Source organism: Rousettus aegyptiacus, unplaced genomic scaffold (assembly GCF_014176215.1).
Source record: "Rousettus aegyptiacus isolate mRouAeg1 unplaced genomic scaffold, mRouAeg1.p scaffold_m13_p_3, whole genome shotgun sequence".
Classification (NCBI taxonomy): Eukaryota; Metazoa; Chordata; class Mammalia; order Chiroptera; family Pteropodidae; genus Rousettus; species Rousettus aegyptiacus.
In genome coordinates, this window is record NW_023416306.1 from 33,367,893 (window position 1) to 33,391,771 (window position 23,879).

Genomic DNA, 23,879 nt, shown 5'->3' on the forward strand with positions numbered 1-23,879 from the left:
ATTATTGCATTTTTTGAATTGTGGTGATATGCTTTAGTATTACTTCTAACAGAGTCCTTACAAATTTGAGATCCATTTAGGGGGTATATTTAGTGGAAATATAGTGGATGCTTGTACAACGTGGTTTCAACTGCGTGGGTCCACTTATATGTGGATTTTTTTTTCAATAAATACCTATACTGTTTTTGGTCTGTGTTTGGGATTCTCCAGATTTTAAAGGCAGACTGTATTCATTGATCTATATGCCATATTCCATAGGAACTAGAGCATCCACTGATTTTGGTATCCATGGAGATCCTGGAAGCAGTCCCCCGCAGATACCGAGGGACAACTGGTGTAATTAAGTTTTCGGGGGAGTCAAAAGTTATACTTGGATTTTTGACTGTGAGGAGTGTCAGTGCCCCTGACTTCGTGTTGTTCAAGTGTCAACTGTAAAATGTGTTTCATAGACAGACAGACTTACATCCAAATCTTTGTCTCCACCACTTATAAAGCTATGTGTCCTCAACACTTTTAGCTTTAAAACTCTGGAAGCTTCATTGAATAAAACTGAAATTAGAAATTCTAGGAAATAATTTGCAGTGGCTTTTTTGTTCTCATGATATAAGTACAATTCTTTTCTGCACACAAATATTTGCTCACTTTAATTTTCAAAATATTTTACCTGGAGATGTATTCTACAGTTATGTCAGCTTATAAAGTTCAGTTTTGACTTCAAATAGGTAATCTACTTATTGAGTTAGAAGTAAGTGCTTGAAATCATTTATTGCTTCAATAGAATGATTGGATTATTCTTCAACTTCTCTCTAAATAGTTTAGGATTATCATATACCTTTCTTCCCATTTTGTTTCTGTATAATGTTTCCAGATAACTTTCTCTGTTGAAAGCAGTTGACATTCCAGTTTTTAATCTTAAATCCTGGCATTTTTGTTTAGGGGATTTTGACTTCATATTGTGCTTAATTAGCACTAACATAGTTTAGTTTTGTCAGTTACGAGACTTATAAAATTAAACTGTTTTTAATGGTTTAGGACATGGCTTTGGAAAAACCTAGGTCTTAAGTGCTACTATTTTCTGGGAAAAGAAATGTTTCTTAAAATTCACCTCAGTAGGATTTTTCCTTCACTTTTATTAGCAAAAATATAAATGAACAAAAAATAAGGTTATGTGTAATTCATCTGTACCTGAATAAGTTCCATATTTTTTTTAATGGTAGGCTAACACAAAAATACTCTCATCATTTATCTTTCTCAAAGTTGGAGTGAAGCAGTGATGAACTGGGTGGTGCTTGGTTAGATTTTGGCAGAAAGATTTAGACTGCTAAAAGGTAAAATGAAGTTTTTCAAAAAGTATTCTTTTATATTTCTCTTCTTTTGCACAATAGAAATCATCAGTCAATGAGTATAACAAGTACTTTTCTAGTTATTTCTCCAAAGCCTGAAATCTAGATAGTAAGGAATAAAATCTATTTTTGCATTCTTCTTAACTTTTTGTGTCACCTAAGTCTTCCAATACTTGTTTGTCTCATCCGTAAAATGAGAATAAAATTGCCTTCCACCCTATATGAGAAAATATAACTATAAATTGCCATATAGCTGTAATGTGGTTGTATAAATACTTTTCAATTAGTTGTTAAATTTTTGGAGGAAAAGAGTTAGTAGAGTGTAGTTCTGGAACTTATTTCACATTTTCCTCAATTGTAGCACCTTGTCATTGGGTATCTATTTAAGATACAATGGCTAAGTTAATGATGAATATAGCATCTTGAAAATACCTTGATTTTGTGTCATTGGCTTTTCTCAGTTTATGGTTTAAATAATACAAAGTGATTTAGAATTTTAGAAATTAATAGACAAAGCATTTTTAGCTCACATGTCAATGATATCTAAAGTAATGTATCATTTTTAAAACTTCATATTATTTATAAAAGGAGAAAATAGGATAATGAGACCTAGTGTATTCATCACCCAGTTTCAACAATTATCAACACATGGCTAGTTTTTAGTTATACTTTTATCTTTACCTCCACACTGAATTTTTAAAAGCATTTCCAGATATCATATTTTATCCATAAATACTTCAAAGATCTTTGTCTTTTAGAGATAAATATTTAAGAGAATCTAAACACAATGCCAGTATCACACCTAAGAGAATTCCTTAATGTGATAAAATATCCAGCCAATGTTCAGACTTCCCAAATTGTCTCATAAATGTTATTTTATAGTTGGTTTGTTTCATTCAGACCAACGAAGGACCACACATTGCATTCGATTTTTGTCAATATGTCCTTGAAGTCTCTTTTAATGTATAGGCTTCCCTTTGTCTCTTTTTATCTCTCCTTTCTGTTGAACTTAGATCATTGGTCATGTAGGATTTTCCACATTTTGGATTTTTCTGACTGCATCCCTGTGGTGTAATCAATTCTATCTCACTGATTTCCTATAAATTAGTAGTTATATCTAGAAACTTGATCAGCTTCAGATTTGACTTTTGGCAAGAACACTTCATAGATGGTGCAATGAATCAGGAAACATGTCTTGTTTGGTTCCTTTTCTGCAACTCTAAGATTGATTAGTGAATTCATGTACCGTCATCTGATCTCTCCACTGCAAAGGTGACCATCAGCCTTTTATCTAATGGTTGTATCATCTAATTGATGGTAATTGCCTACCAGTGATGTAGATGGCTATCAAAGAATGTCACTTATGTATACAGTATTAACTCTATTTAATTAGTAAATCCAGAAGTGAAAAGTAATTGCTCATAGCCATTAACTGCTTTTTTAGCACCATTTTTTTTATGGATTATTTAAGTTATGCTTTTTATAAACCATGGTTTTCCTTTTTTTTTTTTTCCCCCCATGAGGTTCTGTTTAATAAATTAACAAGGAAAATCAGAATTTTTGTGTGCATGAAATAAACATTTTATGCTTTTTTGTTGCAGAAATCACTTCTCAAGAAGTTCAGTTGCTGCAGGTGGGCAAAAGGGAAAATCGTACTATACAATTACATTCACTGTCAATTTTCCACATAAAGATGATGTTTGCTATTTTGCTTATCACTATCCATATACGTATTCAACTTTACAGGTGAGAACTCATTAAGTTGTATTATGACCATTATTGTTTCATATACTTACGTGTCAGATAATTGAAGAAAAAGTGCTTTAAAAATTAAAATAAGTGTTGAAGGTTTTAGATAATAATATATTTTTTGAAAACATTAAAGAGTGTTAAATGAGAATGTAGCCTTTATTTAAAATAAGATTTTTACCCATCTTTGGGTAGAAATCTACAGTTCTCTAAGATTCCACAATTTATAGATTTTAACTAGGTGAGATTTCCACTTGCTTGATGAGAAGCTTCGAATCTCATAGAAAATGTAACAGAAAAATGTGAGTGCAATTTAAGTTTTTCTGTAGAGAATTCATTTTTTCTAATAGTTTTATATGGACTCCTGGATCCAGATTGCTTAGAGTTGGGGGTATAAGAGTTGTTTTGTGGGTTCTTTGAGATATTTGATTATTTGCCCTGTAACCCAAAACAAATGAATTAAAGTTATTATTGTGGTAGATTTATTCTCACAACAGAATATCTATCCCAATGATTACAGATCATGAAGATAGGATCAATTTACCCAGGCAGAAATTGGAGTGCCATGATTATAAACAAGCTTCCAAATTACTAGAGAGGAGAAAATGGGAGAAAAACATAGTCCATAGAGCAGAAGAGATATCAAAGCTGGGAACACTAAATGAGAGTCACTTTATTTTAATAAAAGTTAGAACCTACAGTAAAGCTATAATTAGGTCATCTTTTCGGTGCTGAATAACATAGCATCAGAATATATAATGTTTTTTTACATGTTACATGTTATTGTTCTTTACTGATGTTTTTACCTTTTTAGTATATTTTGAATTCCCCTACTTTCTTCCAATCCCACTACCTTTTCCAGGCATTACCATTGTTTCTCACCTGGACTTCTGCCAGTCTTTTTCTAACTGGTGTTCTAGAATTCCCTTTTGTCTCCTTTCCTCTTCATCAGTCTTTTTTCACACGATAACAAGAGGGAAGAGGGCTCTTTGATGGCAAATCTTATCATACAAATCCCCCATTAAAACTCCTTAGTGGTTTTTTGTAGCCATTTGTACAAAGTCTAAAAGTCTTACTGTGGTTCATTCAATCATTTCTTTACTATCTTCCACAATTTTTGCCAGGGCCAAATACTCTGTGAACTATTATTTAGTTTGTATTTGTCTTTAAATAGACTTTAAAATAATTCACTCTTTAAAGTTTATCCTCATCCTAAGTTAATATTCAGAGAATTATAGGTTTAATGTGTAGATTTGTTTCTAGTTCACAGTAAAATACATAGCTATTAAAAAATTTTTTAAAGGTTATCCATATATCACTTAGTTATCTCAGTTACCAGTAGTACATATACTATGCTTTGGGAAAGATAATGTTACCAGGCCCTCATTCTGTGTTAAATTCTCTATTTCTCTTTCTTTCTGATCTAGCTGTAATGAATCTTTTTCAGTTCTTCGAAATGCCCTTCTTTCTTCCTCTTCCTATATACTCTCTTCTGCCTACAGCACTCTTCTTTATCCTTTCCGTTCATCCTTTAGATCTCAATTTAAATGTAATTTTTTTCTAGAAGACCTTTCCTCACTGTCCAGACTTGACTGGGCTCCCCTCCTCTTATTACAAGCCATTATAGCACTCTCTACTTTCCCTAGCATAGAGACCATTTATTCATTGTTATATTCCCAATGCCTGGCACAGAAATGATGACTACACAGTAAATAGTGATGATGTCAGTGAACATATGCAAAAGTTTGGAAGCCAACTAAGTATCTTAAAATAAGGGGTTGAGCAATTTATTTTTGGTATAGCCATTTACTAAAACCATTGAGACTTGTGTTTTCAAAAGACATATATTTAACATTTAATGATATGGTGTGGTATTCATAATTATGAATATGTGTGTGTATGTATAAATTATTTAGTGATAAAAGCAGGTTATAAAAAGGCTTACATGTAATTACAGTTTTATTTCTATACATTGGCATTTGTTAGTAGTTATCTAAGTGATGCAGTTATGGTGTTTTAAATTTTTTCTTTGTACTTTCTGTGTTTCCAGACACTTCACAATGAACCTTTATTAATCTTGACATTGGTGAAAGTTGTTAAAAAAAATTGTCCTACATAATTTTATTCTGCATATTTTATATTGCTCTTGAAGGTCTATAGTCACTTATAGTTTCAAAATTCAGAAGGCTTTGGAAACCAAAAGCTTTTTTATAACCCATTTGGCAGTAAAGACTGGCCTAAATTGATGTTAGCTTATTTAGAATATTGATTCTACTTAGAGGGACTCTTTTATGTTTTGCTGAAGAAATAATAATGTGCTTATACAGGCTGCTGCTGCTGACTTAGCTGGTGGTATTGCACATTTAATGAGATACACTGTATCTGTCCCCTTTCTCGAATTCCCCAAATACTGACATTGGAACTATTTCTGGCCCCCTGAGGGTCCTGGAAAAGGGATTAGGAATTTGATTCACTTTTAGTTTTGTAGAGATCTAGATGCATTTACTTCTATTTATCATAGGGAATTTTTAAATGATTGTATACTTTGCTTTTAAATTTTTGTCAAGATGCATCTTCAAAAATTGGAATCAGCACACAATCCTCAGCAAATCTATTTTCGAAAAGATGTGTTATGTGAAACCCTGTCTGGAAACAGCTGTCCCTTGGTGACTATAACAGCAATGCCAGAGTCTAATTATTATGAACATATCTGTCAATTCAGTAAGTCAGTCTGTCTTCACTCAAAATACCAACCATTCTTACTCATTTTTCTTTGCTTCATATATATTTTGTGAGGGCAATAATACTAGGAATTGGCATCAGAAGTGTTGGTCCTTTTCTGTCTAGCCCTAGGCCTACTTCTGGGACTCAGTTTCCTCATCCTGAAAATGAGTGAGCTGCATGGGATGTTCTCTAAGGTCTCTTTTGATACGTATATTCTGTAGTTCTTATCCTTGGAAGTTATACCCAAAGTATAATATAACATTATTTTAAGAGTTCATGTATAATACCATCAATTAAATTTATAGCTAATTTTATTTATAAATAAAACCACCAGAAACCTATCGAATATTTGATACTAGCACCAAATAGCTACTTGTTTTTTCTTGCCATTTATTTTTTAAAAGTTACCTCAAATGGTACCGCTGTGGTAGAAAAAAAAAAAACTGTTCTGATTTTGATAAGGTAAAGTATTTTTAGGAAAGAAAAAGAGCTTGCTATGCAAGAAAATATGAACAGGTGTGCTGAGCGTTATTTTGTAGATGTATATTTTGAAATGTATAGTGAAGATAACTTTTCTTGAGAAGTAACTCTCTTGAGAAAATATACCTTTTTTTCTGTTTGTCATAGTGATTCTAAAATAGGGATAAAATTATATTTTCCTTCTTTTCCCCATGACTTTATGAACAATAAATTTATATTTAAAACTTCCTCAAGTACTTGTTTTTTATAAAACCAAGATTATATTAAAGAACTAATTTTATATGTTAGATTAATCATTGGAAAATAAGTAACTTCAAATGCTATTAATTGTGTTATGTTCACATTATAAACTCCATTAGGACATGACTTATATATCAGTTTCATATCTGTTACCTCTAAGGGCCTAGTATAGTGCTTGTTTATAGTAGGTGCATGGTGAGTTCTACTTTGAACTTACAGATTTCACAATTGAGTAGAAATATTTCTAAAGCACCAAAATCAAACATCATACAGACTTTTAATTTGAGATTTTATATGTACTTTAGGAAATCGCCCTTATGTTTTCTTGTCTGCTCGGGTGCATCCTGGAGAAACTAATGCAAGTTGGGTAATGAAAGGAACGTTGGAGTATCTCATGAGTAATAACCCTACTGCTCAGAGCTTACGAGAATGCTATATTTTTAAAATTGTTCCTATGCTAAATCCTGATGGTGTCATCAATGGAAAGTAAGTTAAGCAATAGTATAGAAATATTATAGATTATTGTGGTGGTCCTGTGTAAACTTGTTGAAAAAATATCCAGGTAAATTTGAAAAACAAATCTAAGGATTTTTTAGAATAGAAATTTTGTGAGGAATTCATCTAAGATATATATTTTTAAATGAAAATATATTTTGTATATTACTGATAGTATGATAATTTGAGAAATTCTGTATTCATGAGAATATGATTACATAAAATATATCATGAATTGTTTTAGAAAAATCACAGTGTCAGGTTATGAGATTTTTAAAAACACATCCTCTTATATGCCTTTCTTTTTAAATTTGTCAGTGGCATGATCTTAGTTTGTAAAACTTAGCATCTTCTGGGCTCTCTTTCCACTGATATGGAGTATTGGCTTTATCTGCTAACTTGTTGCTGATATGAGGAAATGTAGGAATTCTTTAAACTTGGAGATACTAGAAGATAACTACTTTTTCAGTGAAGGTGGCTTATTAGTACAGGTCATTTACTGTGGCCATTAGACAAGGTCTCTTTAGAGCTTCTGAAAGGTGAGATTTGACATCAGTAAATGAAATACCATATTTTATTTATTCAATAAAGATAGCATGACTCATATTTAGGAAATTTTTGATTAAAAATAATTTAGGTATGTTATGGTTATGGAACTAAAGTGAGATTTTAGTTCTAGTTTTAATTTAGAAATATATTGCCTAGTTAAAAAATCCTGTTTATATTTCTGTATTACCTTCTAAATGTTTGCTTAAATTTTTGCTCAATGGCATTAATATTTAATACCTATGACTAAATGAAAAGATATTGGAATTTTTACAAGAATGTATACTTTTCATATACCTATGTTTCTTAGGAGGGTCCAAATAGCACTTTTAATAATAACTAATACGATCAAAATACAGAATGTTAATATAACAAATGATTATTATGTAGTCAGAATGGAAAATATGACCATTAATAAATTTTATAAAGTATTAATTTTTTTTATAGCTTGAAAGTTTTGACTGTTAAATCTGAAAGTTTACCACAGTTAAACGCATGTAACACAAGATCTTGGACATAGCAAATGCTTAATAAATGATTATTTAATGGCTGAAATATGCATTTTGTTGATCCTACCATTTATACCTGTTTGAAATATTTAATGGAGTAGAATCATAAAATTAAGTGTATGTAAGAACTTTTTGGTACCAGTGTTTGTCTGTCATTGTGTTTGCATATGTGTAGTCACCGCTGTTCTTTAAGTGGAGAGGATTTGAATAGACAGTGGCAAAGTCCAAATCCAGATTTACATCCTACAATTTACCATGCTAAGGGGCTGCTACAGTACCTGGCTGCAGTGAAGCGTTTACCACTGGTAAGTGGCAGGTTTTTTGTACTTATATAAAGACATGATTTTGTTGATTAATGACTTAGTATTTTATGCTTTATTTTCTGGTTATAAAAGCTATTATTTTCAGAAGCAGATATTTTATTTTTTTTAGGTGAGGCAACCTTTGGTTGACCTCACAGATTCCAAGGACCTTGTCAACTTACAATCCCTTATTCTTTATTTTTTACTCCTAGAGCACCTCATCTTCCTAGGTGGTCTCCCATCCAAGTACTAACCAGGCCCGACCCTGCTTAGCTTCCCAGATCAGACGGAATCAGACTTGTTCAGGGCGGGATGGCCGTAGACCAGAGCAATTTTTTAAAAATTTTATTAAATTATAATAATGTACTATATACGGTACATTGATTAGACATTTATATAGTTTATAAAACAATCCCCTTAATTGCTTTTTCTCTCCTCTGGCTCTCCACTTAGCCTTTACATTAATGCTAACTGCATTCCCTATGCCATGCTCCCCATCCCTGTCACCATCTACTAACTACTAATTTGTACTTCTTTAACCCTTCACCCCATTTTCCCAGCTCCCCTACCCTCTGCCCTCTGGCTGTCACCAGATTGTCCTCTCTATTTGTGAGTCTATTTTTGATTAGTTTGTTCTTTTTGTTCTTTAGATTCTGCATATAAGTGAAATCATATGGCATTTATCTTCCTTATTTCACTCAGCATAACCACCTTTAGGTCCATCCATGTCATTGCAAATGGTAGGATTTCACTTATTTAATGGCTGAGGAATAATCCATTGTATATATGAACCATAACTTCTTTATCCAATTGTCCGTTGATGGTCGTTTAGGTTGCTTCCATATCTTGGCTATTGTAAATTGTGCTGCCATGAACATAGGGATGCATAGATCTTTACAGATTATTGTTTTGGTTTTCTTTGGATAAGTACCCAGAAGTGCAATTGCTGGGTCAAAAAGTATATCCATTTTTAACTTCCAGACTGTCTTCCATAGTGGCTGTACCAGTTTACAATCCCACTAACAATGTATGAGGGTTCCCTTTTCTCTGCATTGTCGCCAACACCTGTTGTTCTTTGATTTATTCGTAATAGCCATTCTGATAGGTGTCAGGTGATATCTCATTGTGGTTTTAATTTGCATTTCTCTGATAGTGATATTGAGCATGTTTTCACGTATCTATTGGCCGTGTGTATTTCCTCTTTGGAGAAATATCTGTTCAGGTGTTTTGCTCATTTTTTAATTGGATTGTTTGTTTTTGTTGTTGTTGACTTGTATGAGGTTTTTTTTAAAGTATTTTGGATATTAACCTCTTACCACATCTGTTTTTTTGTTATCAATCATTTATATATTAATATGGTGTCAAATTAATACAATATACTTATATTCTTATTTAATCAGGTTAATTTTTATAATTCTCATGAACCCTTTTCTTTTTTGTTTATGAATTTTGGCAACTCTGATTATAAGTTTAGGCGTTTAACTTCACTGAACAACACTAAGGTTTTAGTATGTTCCAAGTTCTCAAACTAATAGAAGGTTATTTCTGAGCTCTTTAGTCAACTCTGAAACTGCTGAGTCACACACACACACATGGGCAAGGCAGTATGGTGGGAGACTCTACTCAACTGCGTATGTATGCATCTGTTTTCAGCAGCTTTTGTTTAGAATGTCCCCATATTAGTATTAAAATGAGTTAATCTTTTGAGAAAGAGAGAAATACTTTGCAGAGGGGCAAAATTGATATGAGAGTGTCCTTCATTTTTGTTTTTAAAATGATCCTCTTAAAAATTAAATTGAAACCACACCTTTTTTAGTGGTGCTTTAGACGAGAGCATTTTCATGTTCTTTTTAATTGGCTAAATATCTTTTTGATCCTTGGGGCAGTGATGACTACAGTTGTAGATTTGAGCCTATAATTGAATTTGTTATTTTTTTAAATGGTGATTAGTAAATAACAAAGGAAACAGTGGAACTCATGACTTGATGCAGGACTTGCATAGGACTTTCTAGTCATTTTGGAATTAATAGATTTCTTTCCAAAAGTAGATATTATTGATATCAGCTTTTATTGATTCTACTTGTTAAATGATGGCTAGGTTACAATAAAAGGAACACAGTACCTTTTTATTGGTCTGCTATTAACTAGATTTACTTGGTAATATGTGAATTTGAAGGTTTTTAATTCTTTAAAATATGGTCTTTTCAAGGTTTACTGTGATTATCATGGCCACTCCCGAAAGAAGAACGTATTTATGTATGGCTGCAGCATCAAAGAGACAGTGTGGCATACCAGTGATAATGCAACTTCATGTGATGTTGTGGAAGATGTGGGATACAGGGTAATTATTACAGATAAGTCAGGAGTTTTTGAATTTCAAACATGCATAAAACTACAGAAAATAATTTAACATAGGAACTACTCAGATATAGTAAATGTTGCAATTTTGCCATTTTTGTTTCAGATTTTTCATTTTAAGTGTTTCTTTTTTTGCTTTTCATGTTTAAATATTTAACCATTTGGAATTTATTTTATATGAGATATGGAGATCTAATTTTAGTTTTCCCATGTATAACCATTTGTTAAATGGTACATCCTTTCTCTGCTGATTTTATAAAGCCATCTGTTACATACAGTGTTTCCACATGTAAAGATAGGTGTGTTTAGAGGTATGCGTAGGATTGAAATGAGATCTTATCGCTTGAAATCCAGTGTGCTTTCCATTCCATCCTAGAGTCTCTCCTACTATATTTATGCCTAAACGAGTACCCCAAACTTTTCCCAAACAAGTTTCACTAACATGCCACACTGCCCTTGGCAGAATTTCAAAGGATATTTTCTTTTTAGTTTCCTCTCTCTTCTTCCCCTTTTCCAAATAAATAAAAATGGAAACACTCCAGAAATACAGTGTAATAAGTGAAAGTCATTCTCTCTCAATCACTAAATTATTAATTTTACCATGTATATTGTGAGACTTGTCTCTAAGGATATTCATTTATAAATGTATATACATATAGTATGTGAAGTTTTTGTTTTATTTATTTTTTTTAATGCTCTACAGCAACTTGTTTTTTTCACATAATGTTTATTGGCCATCTTTCCTGGTCCTCATATCCAGATCTGTCGCAGCCTTTTTGACAATTACACAAGATTTCCAGTATGCATTTTTGTACTTATTGTATGGATGTAACAAAATTTATTTATTCAGTCATTACCTCTTGGTGGTTATTTGATTAGTATTGTCAAATTGTCCTTCATAAAGATGGTACAGGTTGATATTCTAGTGCAGTTTCTCCACACCCTCATACTATCATACTATCATTTTACTTGAGTAAAAAAAAAAAAAAATTTCGACGGTTTTAATTTGTATATCTATGGTTATAAATGAAGTTGAGTATCTTTTCATATGTTTGACCAATTATGATCTCTCTCTTTTTTTAAAGTAGCCTTTTCTCACATTCTCTGCTTACTTTTGTGCTGGTCATCTAGTTATTACTGTTTTAAAATAAGAATTCTTTATGTGTATTACAAACATATTAAAAGGTTTCGTTTGTTTATGATATTTAGTATTTTAAGACCATCATGTTTGTTGATATTGTAAGAAATGACTTAAGAGTTTTGAAGCTTAGAAAGACTTCTCATTCCAAGATTTAAAAGTGTAGTTGCATGTTTACTGTTTTAAGTTTCATTTTAAGACTTATTAATTTTAAGTTTAAATTCTCAATTTAGTTAGAATTTAATTTAATGAAGAGGGACTATAGATTGTTTTTCTTAATGGCTATCCAGTTGTGTTGCCATTTAAAGAATGATCAATCTTTTCTCTAGTAATACTAACTTTAACAGATACCTCTGGTTCTAATTTTGAACTTTTTCTTTCTGGAGATGTCTGTTCCTACACCAGTATCATAATTTTGCTTAAGCTTAGACATATAATATAGGTCAATATCTGGATTATTTCTCTAGTTATAGCTTTTTCTTTCAGAATTTCCCAGAATGTATTCCCATATTTATATACTCTCAGGTGAATTCGAGAGTAAGTTGCAGAAAAATGTTATGGGCATTTCGATTGTGATTGTCTTAGCTTTCGTGATTAATTTAGGGATATTAGACATTTATATTGTTAAATCTCTTGGCCAAACCATCTTTCATGACTAAAGTTTCTTTATTTTTTAAACATGTTTTTCTTACATAGTTTTATTCTGCTTATTGGTTGCTATTATGATTGTGATACTTCCTTTTATTCTGTTTTCTAAAAGATTACTATTGGTCTAGAAAGGCAGAAAATTCTCAATTAGTAAGAGAATTATTTTTTTATTTGTTTAGAGGGCATATAGCAAGAAGGTCTACATGACCATACTCTAATCTGTATGCTTTCATGAAAAATTTTAAAAATTTAGTAATTAAAAAAAATTTAAATTGAAAAACTTTTTGAAATATTTTATCATTTTTCTCTTTGCAGACTTTGCCTAAGATACTGAGCCATATTGCTCCAGCATTTTGCATGAGCAGCTGTAGCTTCGTAGTGGAAAAATCTAAAGAATCCACAGCACGTGTTGTAGTTTGGCGGGAGATAGGAGTACAAAGGAGTTACACCATGGAGAGTACTTTGTGTGGCTGTGATCAGGGAAAATACAAGGTGAAACATCTCAGGACTTTAAATAAAAAATATTTGAAAACATTCCTTACATATATACTCCGGGGTTTTCAAGTATATATTAAACGATATGTTTGTTATATTGAGTTATGTATGATTGCAACAATGGAATTGAATCATAGGCAGTCTTCAAAACATTTTTGAAAAATTTCTCTGAACTAAATAGCTTTCTCTGGATTCTCATGAAAACTTGCTTGAGTCTATTTATATTCATAATTTTTAAGAAAACATTGTGGTACATATTTAAATACTGATTATTAGTTTATAATTAGCTGTGCAAATAGTACATTATTAATAAAAATTTGCTATGTTTTAATTTATTGAATGTAAGTATATTTTTATGAATTTAGAAATAAACACATACTTTATAAAGTTTTTGTATTTACATTGCTTCTATGTGTGACTTTTAAATGCGTACTCCCTTATACCATAGGCTTTTATTGGAAACAACCAGACTTGAAACTTTACTTTTAAAGACAAATAAAATGTTCGAAGACTTTGCATTTTTTAATTTTAAAGATTGAGAACTTAATCGGCAATGAATTGGACCTTAGATCAGCAAACGTCCTAGTTACATGTATATTACTTTATTTCTAGGGTTTACAGATTGGTACTCGAGAATTGGAAGAGATGGGAGCAAAATTTTGTGTTGGTCTATTGCGTTTGAAAAGACTGACATCCCCATTGGAGTATAATATGCCTTCCAGCCTGCTTGACTTTGAAAATGACTTGATTGAATCAAGCTGCAAGGTAACTAGGTAAGACACCTTGTTTTATTCTGCTGTTACCTTGTCCTGTACTGTTAGCCTGTATTAAATTAGTTAAGCAGAGGAAAGGCGCAGCGATTTTGTCAGCCGAGTATTTTTAGAATTACTACAATTAAGTTTACACATTTGATATTTGTTCTGACTTGTGATAATAGTCTTGATTGTTTTAACATCAATATTTGGATGAAATTTAAAAAAATTTTCTTGTATTTTAAATGCTGGTTTTAGTGATGTTAATGGTTTATTTTTAACACAAAAATAAGCACTGTGGAAAACTATACTTATATTAGGTAATATTTAAATTAAGAAGGCTTGCAGTTGGGATTCATACTTTAAAAGAAATTTTATTTTGTTGCTGTCTACACATACCAGATGACGTTCCAATAACTTTCTTGTTATATATAGCTTATTTAGTATTTCTTTGAAATTTAACTATCTCTGCCAAATATTCTTCTAAATAGGTAAACTTTTGTTCCTAAAATTCAATGTATATAAAATTTAATCAGCTATAGAATAAGTGGTAATTCAGTTTCACTGTTCTTAATCATAATACTGGAGTTTAGCATTTTATAGTTTGATGTATATGGGTAAGAATACTCCATTCTATAGAACCCTCATCATTTTTATTGTTAGATATTGACTTGTCATCAGATTTAATGTATTACCATGCTCTGTTATATATATCAATTCAGCAGTTTTAAATGTAGTAAAACTTTAATTATAACTGTTATGTATAAAAAATGTGATAATTGACACAGTGATTACCTGAATTCTCAACTCTTGAAAGTACATGCTAAACAATAATGGAAATAAATATAAAGATTGTTGTTTTCACTGATGTGTAGAAGCCTCCCTTTAAGTTATTTCATGTATTCTTTTCCCCCCCAGCTTTATCGAGATAAAATTCACAAATAAAATTAAAATATTTAAAGTGTACAGTGAGATGATTTTATATATATATATATATAGTGAAATGATTTCCCCTTTTGAGTTATTAATATATCCATCCTTAGCTTCACATGATTACCATTCTGTGTGCGTATGAGAATATTTAAGTTCTGCCCTCTTAGCAAATGTCAGTTACACAATCTAGTGTTGTCAACTTACCACCATGTTATACGTCACTTCCTCAGACCTTATTCATCTTACAGCTGAAAATTTGTACCCTTTCATCAACCTCTCCCCATTCCTCCACCCCCAGCTCCTAGCAACTACTTCTTTTCTACTCTGTTTCTATGAGTTTCTTTTTTTTTTTTTTAAGATTCTACATTTAGGTGACATTATGCTATATTTGTTTTTATCTTGCTTATTTTGTTTACCATAATGCTCTCCAGATTCATTCATGTTGTAGCAAATGAAAGGATTTCTTTCTTTTTTTAAGGCTGAATAATATTTCTTCATATACTTATGTACCACATTTTCTTTATCCATTCATGCATCAGTGAACACTTAGGTTCTTTTCATACTTGGGCTACTTTAACCATGGGAGGACAGATTTCTCCGAGGTAATGATTTTGTTTCCCTTTGGATATACACTCAGAAGTGGAATTGCTGGGTCATATGGTAGTTCTATTTCTAATTCCTTGAAGAACCTCCAGACTGTTTTTCATAGTGGCTATACCAGTTTACATTTCCATCAACAGTGTACAAGGGTTTTCTTTACATTCTTACTATCATTTGTATATGTCTTTGGTATAATAACCATCCTAACACATGTGAAGTAATAGCTCATTATAATTTTGATTTGCATTACCCTGATGATTAGTGATGGGTGTTGAGTGCCTTTTCATTACCTGTTAAGCATTTGTATGTCTTCTGTGGAAAATGTTTGTGTAGGTCTTTTTCCTATTTTTAAACTGGGTTATTTGTCGTTTTTACTTTTGAGTTGTGTTTCTTATGGATATGCACACTCTTGTGAGATACGTGGTTTACAAGTATTTTCTCCCATTCCATAGGCTGCCTTTTCATTTACTTGAGAGTTTTCTTTACTGGGCAAACAAATTTTTGGTTCGATGTAGTCCTACTAGTTTATTTTTGTTTTTGTTGTCTTTGCTTTTGGTCTCAAATCCACACACACACAAAAAATCATTACTAAGATAAGTTTTAAGGAGCTTACACCCTGGAGTTTTATGGTTTCAAGTCTTATGTTCAAGTCTTTTATCCATTTTAGATTGATATTTGTGTATAGTATAAGATAGGGGTCTAGTTTTATTCTTTGGCTTGTGGCTATCCAGTTTTCCTGACACTATTTACTGAAGCGACTATCCTCTCTCAGGGTATATTCTTAGAGCTCCTTTGTTGAAAATTAACCGTATATTCATGGATTTATTTCTGGGTGCTCTCTTCTGTCCATTGATCTCTGTATCTGTTTTAATGGCAGTGCTATGCTATTTTGAATACTATAGTTTGAAATCAGGAAGTGTGATGCTTCCCACTTTGTTTTTCTTTCTCAAGATTGCTTTTGCTGTTCATGGGTTTTTGCTGTTTCATACAAATTTTGGGATTTTTTTTTTCTACTTCTGTGGAAAATGCCACTGGAATTTTGATTGCTTTGGGTAGTATGGACATTTTAACAATATTCTTCTAAACCATGAGCATAGAATATCTTTCCATTTATTTGTGTCATTTTCAATTTCTTACAGTTTTTAGTATATAGATCTTCCACCTTAGTTAATTGGTTAATTTATTCCTTTTTTTTTTTTTATCCCATAGTAAGTAGAATTTCTGTTTCTGATAGTTCATTGTTGATGCATAAAAATGCAACTATATTGTGTGTGCATGTGTGTGTGTGTGTGTGTGTGTGTATTGAGTTTGTATCCTGTAGCTTTTTTTGAAATTATTTATTATTTCTAACAATTTTTGGTGGAGTTTTTACATATAATATCATATCATCTGCAAATGAAGAAAATTTTACTTCTTCCTTTCTGATTTGGATGCTGTTTATTTCTTTTTCTTACCAAATTGCTCTAGCTAGAATTACCAGTACTATATTGGATAAGAGTGATGAGAGTGGAAATCCTGGTCTTGTTCCTCATCTTAGGGATAGAGTAAATAAGGGGAATGGGAGAGGTTCCGATTGTGGGCCGAAGATGAAACTAGCCAGCCTCATAGTTTTAGGTTGGATTACTGGCATATTCATATTGTTTGTGACTCTATATTTTTACCCCTAGAGTGGGCCCCAAGTAATACAAATAAGCTCCAATTTTTAATCAGGAGATTCACCAGACATATAATTTTTATATTAACTTGTTATAAAAGTTTTTGAACACTTCATTTTAATTCATATACTTTTGTCATCGTGGACCAATAACAGAATTTGTGGACCACACTGGTTTATCGACCACACCTTGAATAGTATATTCTCAAACATACAAATCTCTTTATTACCCCAGGGTCTTTGTATTTACTTTTGCCTCTGCCAAACATCTGTGCCTCTGCTTCTTTAAGATTTGATCCTTGTACTCGGTGCTATTCAGTTTCAGTGTGTTGTGTTTAGGAGTGGTATATTTAAAATCATAAACCTTTCTTGACCCTTATAATGCACTTTATAATTTGAGGACTTGTCTTCAACTTTGAAAGGTTCTCAATCATTCATCTTTGAAAATTGCTTCTTTATCATTTCCTTTATTCTGTTCTTCCAGAATTCCTATATGGGAGCTTCTCAATCTGTTCTCCATGCATCTCTCTTAACTGTTTTTTCATATTTTCTGTGTCTGCTGCAGTCTAGGTAAATTCTTCAGTAGCATTTTATAATTCACAAACTGTTCGATTATTTTCAGTCTAGAGTTCATCTCATGGGAGGTTTTTATTTTAAAGGCTATATATTTCACATCTATTGGTTCTTTTTTTTCCTGTATGTTTTTATTTTATGATCTTGTTTATTCTTATGATTATTATTTCTTTCCTTCTTTGAAGACCCTGAACACTTTCAAAGCCATTTGTAGATTGTACCATTAATTTTGTTATGTTGGTCAGTTCACTGACAGTTTCGCATGAGTTTTGTAGTTCGCAGGCTCATTTTGAGAGAGAGCCACTCTCCCATACTAACCCTTTCAAGTCTCTCCCCGTAACTCCTTGATGATTTTGTGATTGTTTCTATAAGACCCTCCCAAGGCTCCAGTCCAAACTTATATTAGCTTATAATAGCATTATATTAGTCTTATATTAGCAGTTCAAACTTCCCATTCTTCAGTGATATTGGGAGTTTTGCTCGACAAGTCATTGAGTTCATGAGGGTTCTGGGTGTGATTCTTTGTCTCCATCTTTCTTACTTAGTAATTGCAACATTTTTAAAATCTTTAGCCTTAGGCAGAAGTCTCAGCCTTATTTTTTTTTTAGCCTCCTTTCTGAAGTGGAAAGGGAAGCCTCATTCCAGCTGCTTGATTCTCATGAGTCTAGGTTTAGTTCCCTGACTCTAGGACATCTTTAAACCTCCTTGTTGCCATGAAGGAGTTATTGCTGCCTGCTCTTGGATCTGGAGTTCAGGGGGCCCATGATCTGTTTTTGTGTTTCTTTTCTCTTTCTGGTCCAAGGAGATGTTTATCTTGTTTCTATATGCATATGTCTCTTTTTTGTTTTCCTTTTTTAAATTTTATCTATCATCGCTCTGTGTTTAGAGCAGGGATAACTGGGATCACAAAACATGTACTTTTCTAAACCAACTTTTAAGAGAATTCTTTACTCACACCTGCCTAACTAATTCCTAGTAAACCTCTGGGACTGCGTCTTTGCCCTTCAGCACTGTCTAGTGTGTCAGTCTTAGTGCCTTGCATAGTGCCAGCTACATACTGAGTTGAAGTGGTAGGTTACTGTATCAGATTTAAAAATTCAGTTGGATTAGATTGCCCTATGAGCAGGAGGGAGGGGCCCGCGGGGTGGGGGCTAGTCTCACAGTGCCCTAAATACCAGTGTAAGGACATTAGACTTTTTCCTTTCGGTAGCTGAGAGTTTTGAATCCACTGGGCTTCAAAGTATGCTGAGTGGTGGTTTTCTTCTGAAAGTAGTGTATGGATTTGATTGAAACTGGGGAGGTAGAGACAAAACTCTTGAGGAAATTATTTGGAATCATTTGTGTTTGAGAGGAGGATGAGAACTCAAATAAGGTAATGTGGCAGTGATCATTTGAGGAGGTATAGTATCAGGTAGCAGAGGAGATGATTGACTATGGAATCAGAAGCAGGTGAAATCACATTCCCATGATTGAGTGAGAGGGTAAATGGTAATAGTTACCATTTTACCACTTTTACCAAAATTACCTCCTTGTCCTTTTTTCTTATTGTCTGTATTCTTCTGGATCCCTTCTTTGTCCTTGATAATTTTCTGTTTCTTAGTCCTAATGAGAAACTGAGGTATCAACCTAATAAATATGAGTTCTCTCAATTTTTTTTTAGTGACTGGACTTTTTAAAAAATCTTTCAAACCCTTCTTTCCTGCCACATTTTTCTTCTTTTTTTTTCTTTTTTTCTGTGTTCAACGTGGGCGATTTTCTTAATGCTTAATTAGATTTTTATTCCTTTTGGTCTTAACTATTTCCCAAGATAGAGTATCTAGTTGTTGTTAACTAATTTATTTTCATTTATAGGCAATCTGTGTCAAGTAAGCTTGGAATAATTATAGCAACAAGAGTAATAGATATTAACTGCCTTTATCAAAGTAAGCAGTAACTCAGTTATAGATGTCAAATAATTAGTCTTCACAACAGTGTAAACTAGCAGGGATTTGTTTTTGTTTTTTTTAAATAAACTAAGAAAAAGGTAAGAGGCTTATTTAAGGTGAATCTATGATAGTTATGAAACTTAAGTTTCCAGTCATTCTATTTTGTATATGTACAGTTGCTTCATTCAGTAAAATATAAGTTTAGTTTTATAAATAACAGTGGAAATCTAAAAATCAATTATAAGTTGAATAAAGCTTAAAAACTACTAATGTGTAAAATCATTTTCCTTGGAAAGCTTGAAACTTCTGAATGTAAGATTTTGTATTAAAAAGCTGACAGATTTCAAACCATATTACTATTACTATGTATATATAAGCTGTAACTTTCTTTTTATTTAGTGTTTATTTTTAACCTGTCTCTCTATATATATTTCTCATAAGCATAGCATAGTTGTTTTTATAAAAATTTTAATTAGATATTTAGTTCATTTACATTTATTGTAACTATTGACATGTTTAGATTTAAATCTACCAGCTTATTATTCGCTTTCTATTTGCTCCACTTGCCCTGTGGTTTTTGTTTGTTTTGCCTTCTTTTAGATTGATAGATTTTAGATTGATTTTAGATTTATGTTGATTTTTTTTCCATTTCTTTTATTGGACACTAGGCATTTCTTCATGCATTATTAATTTATCAAACTCAATATAAAATTTATACTTTTTTTTTTGGACAGTATACATCCTTAGAACATGTTAACTCTTCTCAGTATATGTGCTGCTGTTGTCAGGTGTTTTATGAGTATACTATAGCTCTTTTAAACTTTGCAAACGTTATTACTGTTTTATACAGTCATTGGATCTCACTATACATTTACTGCCCTCCTTCTCCTTTTCCTCTTCATTCCTTTCTACATTTCAGTTTTTATCTGAGGTCATTTTTCTTTTTCTCAAAGAATACTGTTAAGTCTTCACCTTCATTTTGGAGGGTTATTTTTGCTGGGTAGAAAGTCTAGGTAAAATTTATTCTCTTTCAGCACATTGAAGAGATCATTCTGTTGTCTTCTGTCTTTTATTGTTGAGTTGTCAAGTTAGGCATCAGCCAAGCACCTTTGTTTTGTTTGTTTGTTTGTTTTTTAGGTGAGACAACCCTTAATTGACCTCACAGATTGCAAGGACCTTGTCAGTTTACAATCCTTTAGTTTTTATTTTTTACGCCTGCAGCACCTGTCTTCCTAAGTGATCTCCCATCCAAGTACTAACCAGACCTGACCCTGCTTTGCTTCCCAGATCAGACAGGATTGGGCTTATTTAGAGTGGTATGGCCGTAGACTCATTGCCCCTTTGAAAGCAATCTGACCTGTAAGGCTAAGTTGCTTTTATGAATTTCTCTTAGTCTTTGGTATTTAGAGATTTTATCTAGATACGATTTTATTTATTTCGTATGGGGTTCACAAGGTTTCTTAAATTTGCAGCTTGGTGTCTTCTATCAATTCGGCGAAAATCTTAGCCATTTTCTCTTCAAACACTGATTCTGTCCCATTATCTCCTTTCTAGAACTCCATCTACATTTAAGTTTGACCTTTTCACTATATCCTCTGTGTCTTTTACTCTCATGAATAAGTTTCTATTCTTTTGTTTCTTTGTGCTTTCCTTTGATATATATATTTTTTTAACCTTTAATTCACCCATGCTCTCTTAGGCTGGGTCTAATCTGATATGAAATTTATATTTAATTTTAATTGTAGTTAATTAAGGGGAGATTCAGAAAAATGTCTAAAAAACAAAACTCCTTGGTGGGCAGAGTGACTTTTTAAAAAATTGAAAAATATTTCCCAGGGCCATAAGTCCTGTAGGTAGCATGGGGAGCCCAGCAGGACTTGCTTTTGAGCAAACCTTTACTTAAACTCTCCCCACTTCTATCTTGTTCTGACTTTTGACCCTAAGTGAATAGCCCCTCTGATAAAAGTCTTTACAAAGTTAATATTTCTTGTTTCTGAACTGGGGGATAGTCTGAGGAAGGGGATAGGAAGGTTTAACTGCTCTTCATAAAACCTTTTAACCAGTTTTCTGGTTTCAGTTGCACCCTGATAACCAATATTTCCAATTCCTGAATTTTTCTAGGGCTTTGTGAGGCAAATAGCATATTTTCTTAGCTTCTCCTACTGTAGGTACTTAGCAAAGTGAAGGAGGTTGGAACTCAAGCCTATTTGTTTCATCCATCTTCTTCCATCTTCCAGCATGTTGCTGATATCTCTTCTTTGCTGTTATCGCCTCTCCAACTTTCTTTTCCTTATGGGTTATTCCTTTTAAAACGTTATTCTTTTACTGTCACATTAGTATCTTTTGAGATCCACCGATGTTTACCACAAGTTATAGAACTTCATTTTCAATGAAACCTATCTTTGAAAATTATGTTTTATATACCAGGATATTCATTGGAAATTACCACATATAAATCATTTTAATTTTACCAAGTTGTATTGGTTATATGATAAAAATTTCATCTAATACACTAAGTCTGCCGTATGTCTTTCCGAGGAGGTATGCTACTCTTCTTAGGTCAAAGCTGGGAATATTGGTAAAACTTATTTAAAAGCTTACAGCTATGTAGTATTTTTGGACTTCATAAAAGTCTTTTTATTTTACCTGTCACCTGAACTATTAAATAGTCTTATTAGTGACCCTCATTTAAAAGACTGGAAAATAGATAAAACATTTAACCATACTTCGCATTATGGATATTGCAGTGATGAAGAAATTTCACTATGTTAGGCATATGGAAGGAGTAGTTGAAGTTTGAGTATGTTAAAACATTATAGGAAAGCGAAGTTGAAAAATACCAAACTCTACAATACTTTATCATAATAAAAAACATGCCCATGTTTAAATGAAGCCTAATTACTTCTTATAATCAAACAATATTTAGACTTTTTTTTAATTGAGATGAAAATTACACAGCTTAAAACTAACCATTTTAAAGTGAACAACATAGTGACATTTTGGTACATACAATATTGTGCAACCATATGTCACCTCTATTTAATTCCACAACTTCTTTTTATCCCCACCCAAAAGAGATCCTAATACTCATTAAGCAGTCATATCCAGCCTCTGACAACCACTAGTCTGCTTCATGCCTCTTTGGATTTACTATTCTGGTTATTTAAAATAAAAATGAAATTATACAGTGTGTGACCTTTTATGTCTGGCTTCTTTCACATTGCTCATTTTTGAGGTTCATCCGTATCGTAGCATGTATCAGTACTTAATATTGTTTTGTGCATACAGCATGCACATTAGAAAATTCGATGAGAAATTTTTCCTAATGCACCTAATAAAGTAACTAGGACTTAAGATGGAGAAAGCCTCTAAGATGTGCTTAGCATTAGTTCTACTTTGTATTTCTACTTTAAAAAAATCCTAATTTGATGTGTTTTGATAAAGGTAGAGTACTTTTCTAATAAGGTATAGGGAATGACTGTAGGTCTCTGGACAAGTAAACATGATGTTCCTTGGTTAAAGGCTCTTTCCCTCTGTCCCTAGCATTATAAGAGAGAGCGCTTTGAAGTTATTGTTAGTTATATTGATTACTGCAGACTATTAATACTAGAATGAAGTAGTAGACTCTATATTATTCTTTCACATACTTTCTTTATGTGAAGCTAGTGTTTATAAATATATAGTAACTCTTTGTCCTGAGAAAAATTAATATTAAAGAAAAAAATTATTCATGATACTTGTTGAAGAATGAGAAGGCGGACTTTTTTCAGGAAGACTGCTACATGAAGTTTTGCAGTAGAGGAGAAAGGTTGGGCTTACCTCTGAATACCATAAGGAAAAATGGAAATTTATAACTAAGGAGTAGAGTGGGGATTGATGGATCGAAAATTACTAAGAGGAAAAAATGTGTTGTGGTGGGGGGAGGGTACGGTCGGTGAGGGAGATGCTGGCTAAACTGACTTGACAGAATTTTTGCTGAAAGCAGGCCAGAGTGATCGGATATTGAGAATGGGGGATTTTTGATAAACTGACTCAAAAGGATTATTGCTGAAACTGGAGTAAGAAGGCAGAGCCTCTGGACTAAGGTCAGAACCTAAGGTCAGACCCTAAGGTCAGGGCCTAATCTGCAAGAGGACTTTGAGGAGCTTGACTTAAGTTTGGTCAAGGAAAGAATCTCTGTCAAAATAGATTATTTGTGGCCAAATGTTAGCAGTATCTAATACCTAGCTATGTAGTGAAGCTTACTGGTGTTAATGTGCTTTATTTTTAATGTACACTTTACCATTTAATCAAGCTAAAATTAAAAGATCTTCCTTTTTAATGACTGTAATACACATACTGTAGTCTGATTTGTATTTGTGAGAGTCATTTATGGCTACCACGTAGAAAATTTTTACAGCTATAATTACTACTGG

The 23,879-nt window shown here is 32.4% G+C and overlaps 1 protein-coding gene across 7 annotated transcripts in view; it reads left to right on the top strand.

Moving 5' to 3' along the window:
- Positions 1-23,879, top strand: part of AGTPBP1 (ATP/GTP binding protein 1) — a 125,678-nt gene that overhangs the window by 94,064 nt on the left and 7,735 nt on the right. For all 7 annotated transcript variants that reach the window (XM_016130304.2, XM_016130301.2, XM_016130303.2 and 4 more), the window contains 7 exons: positions 2,945-3,089; positions 5,660-5,813; positions 6,842-7,022; positions 8,262-8,391; positions 10,598-10,729; positions 12,848-13,024; positions 13,640-13,800. In XM_016130304.2, coding sequence (XP_015985790.2) covers positions 2,945-3,089; positions 5,660-5,813; positions 6,842-7,022; positions 8,262-8,391; positions 10,598-10,729; positions 12,848-13,024; positions 13,640-13,800 — 1,080 coding nt within the window. The remainder of the gene's footprint in view (positions 1-2,944; positions 3,090-5,659; positions 5,814-6,841; positions 7,023-8,261; positions 8,392-10,597; positions 10,730-12,847; positions 13,025-13,639; positions 13,801-23,879) is intronic.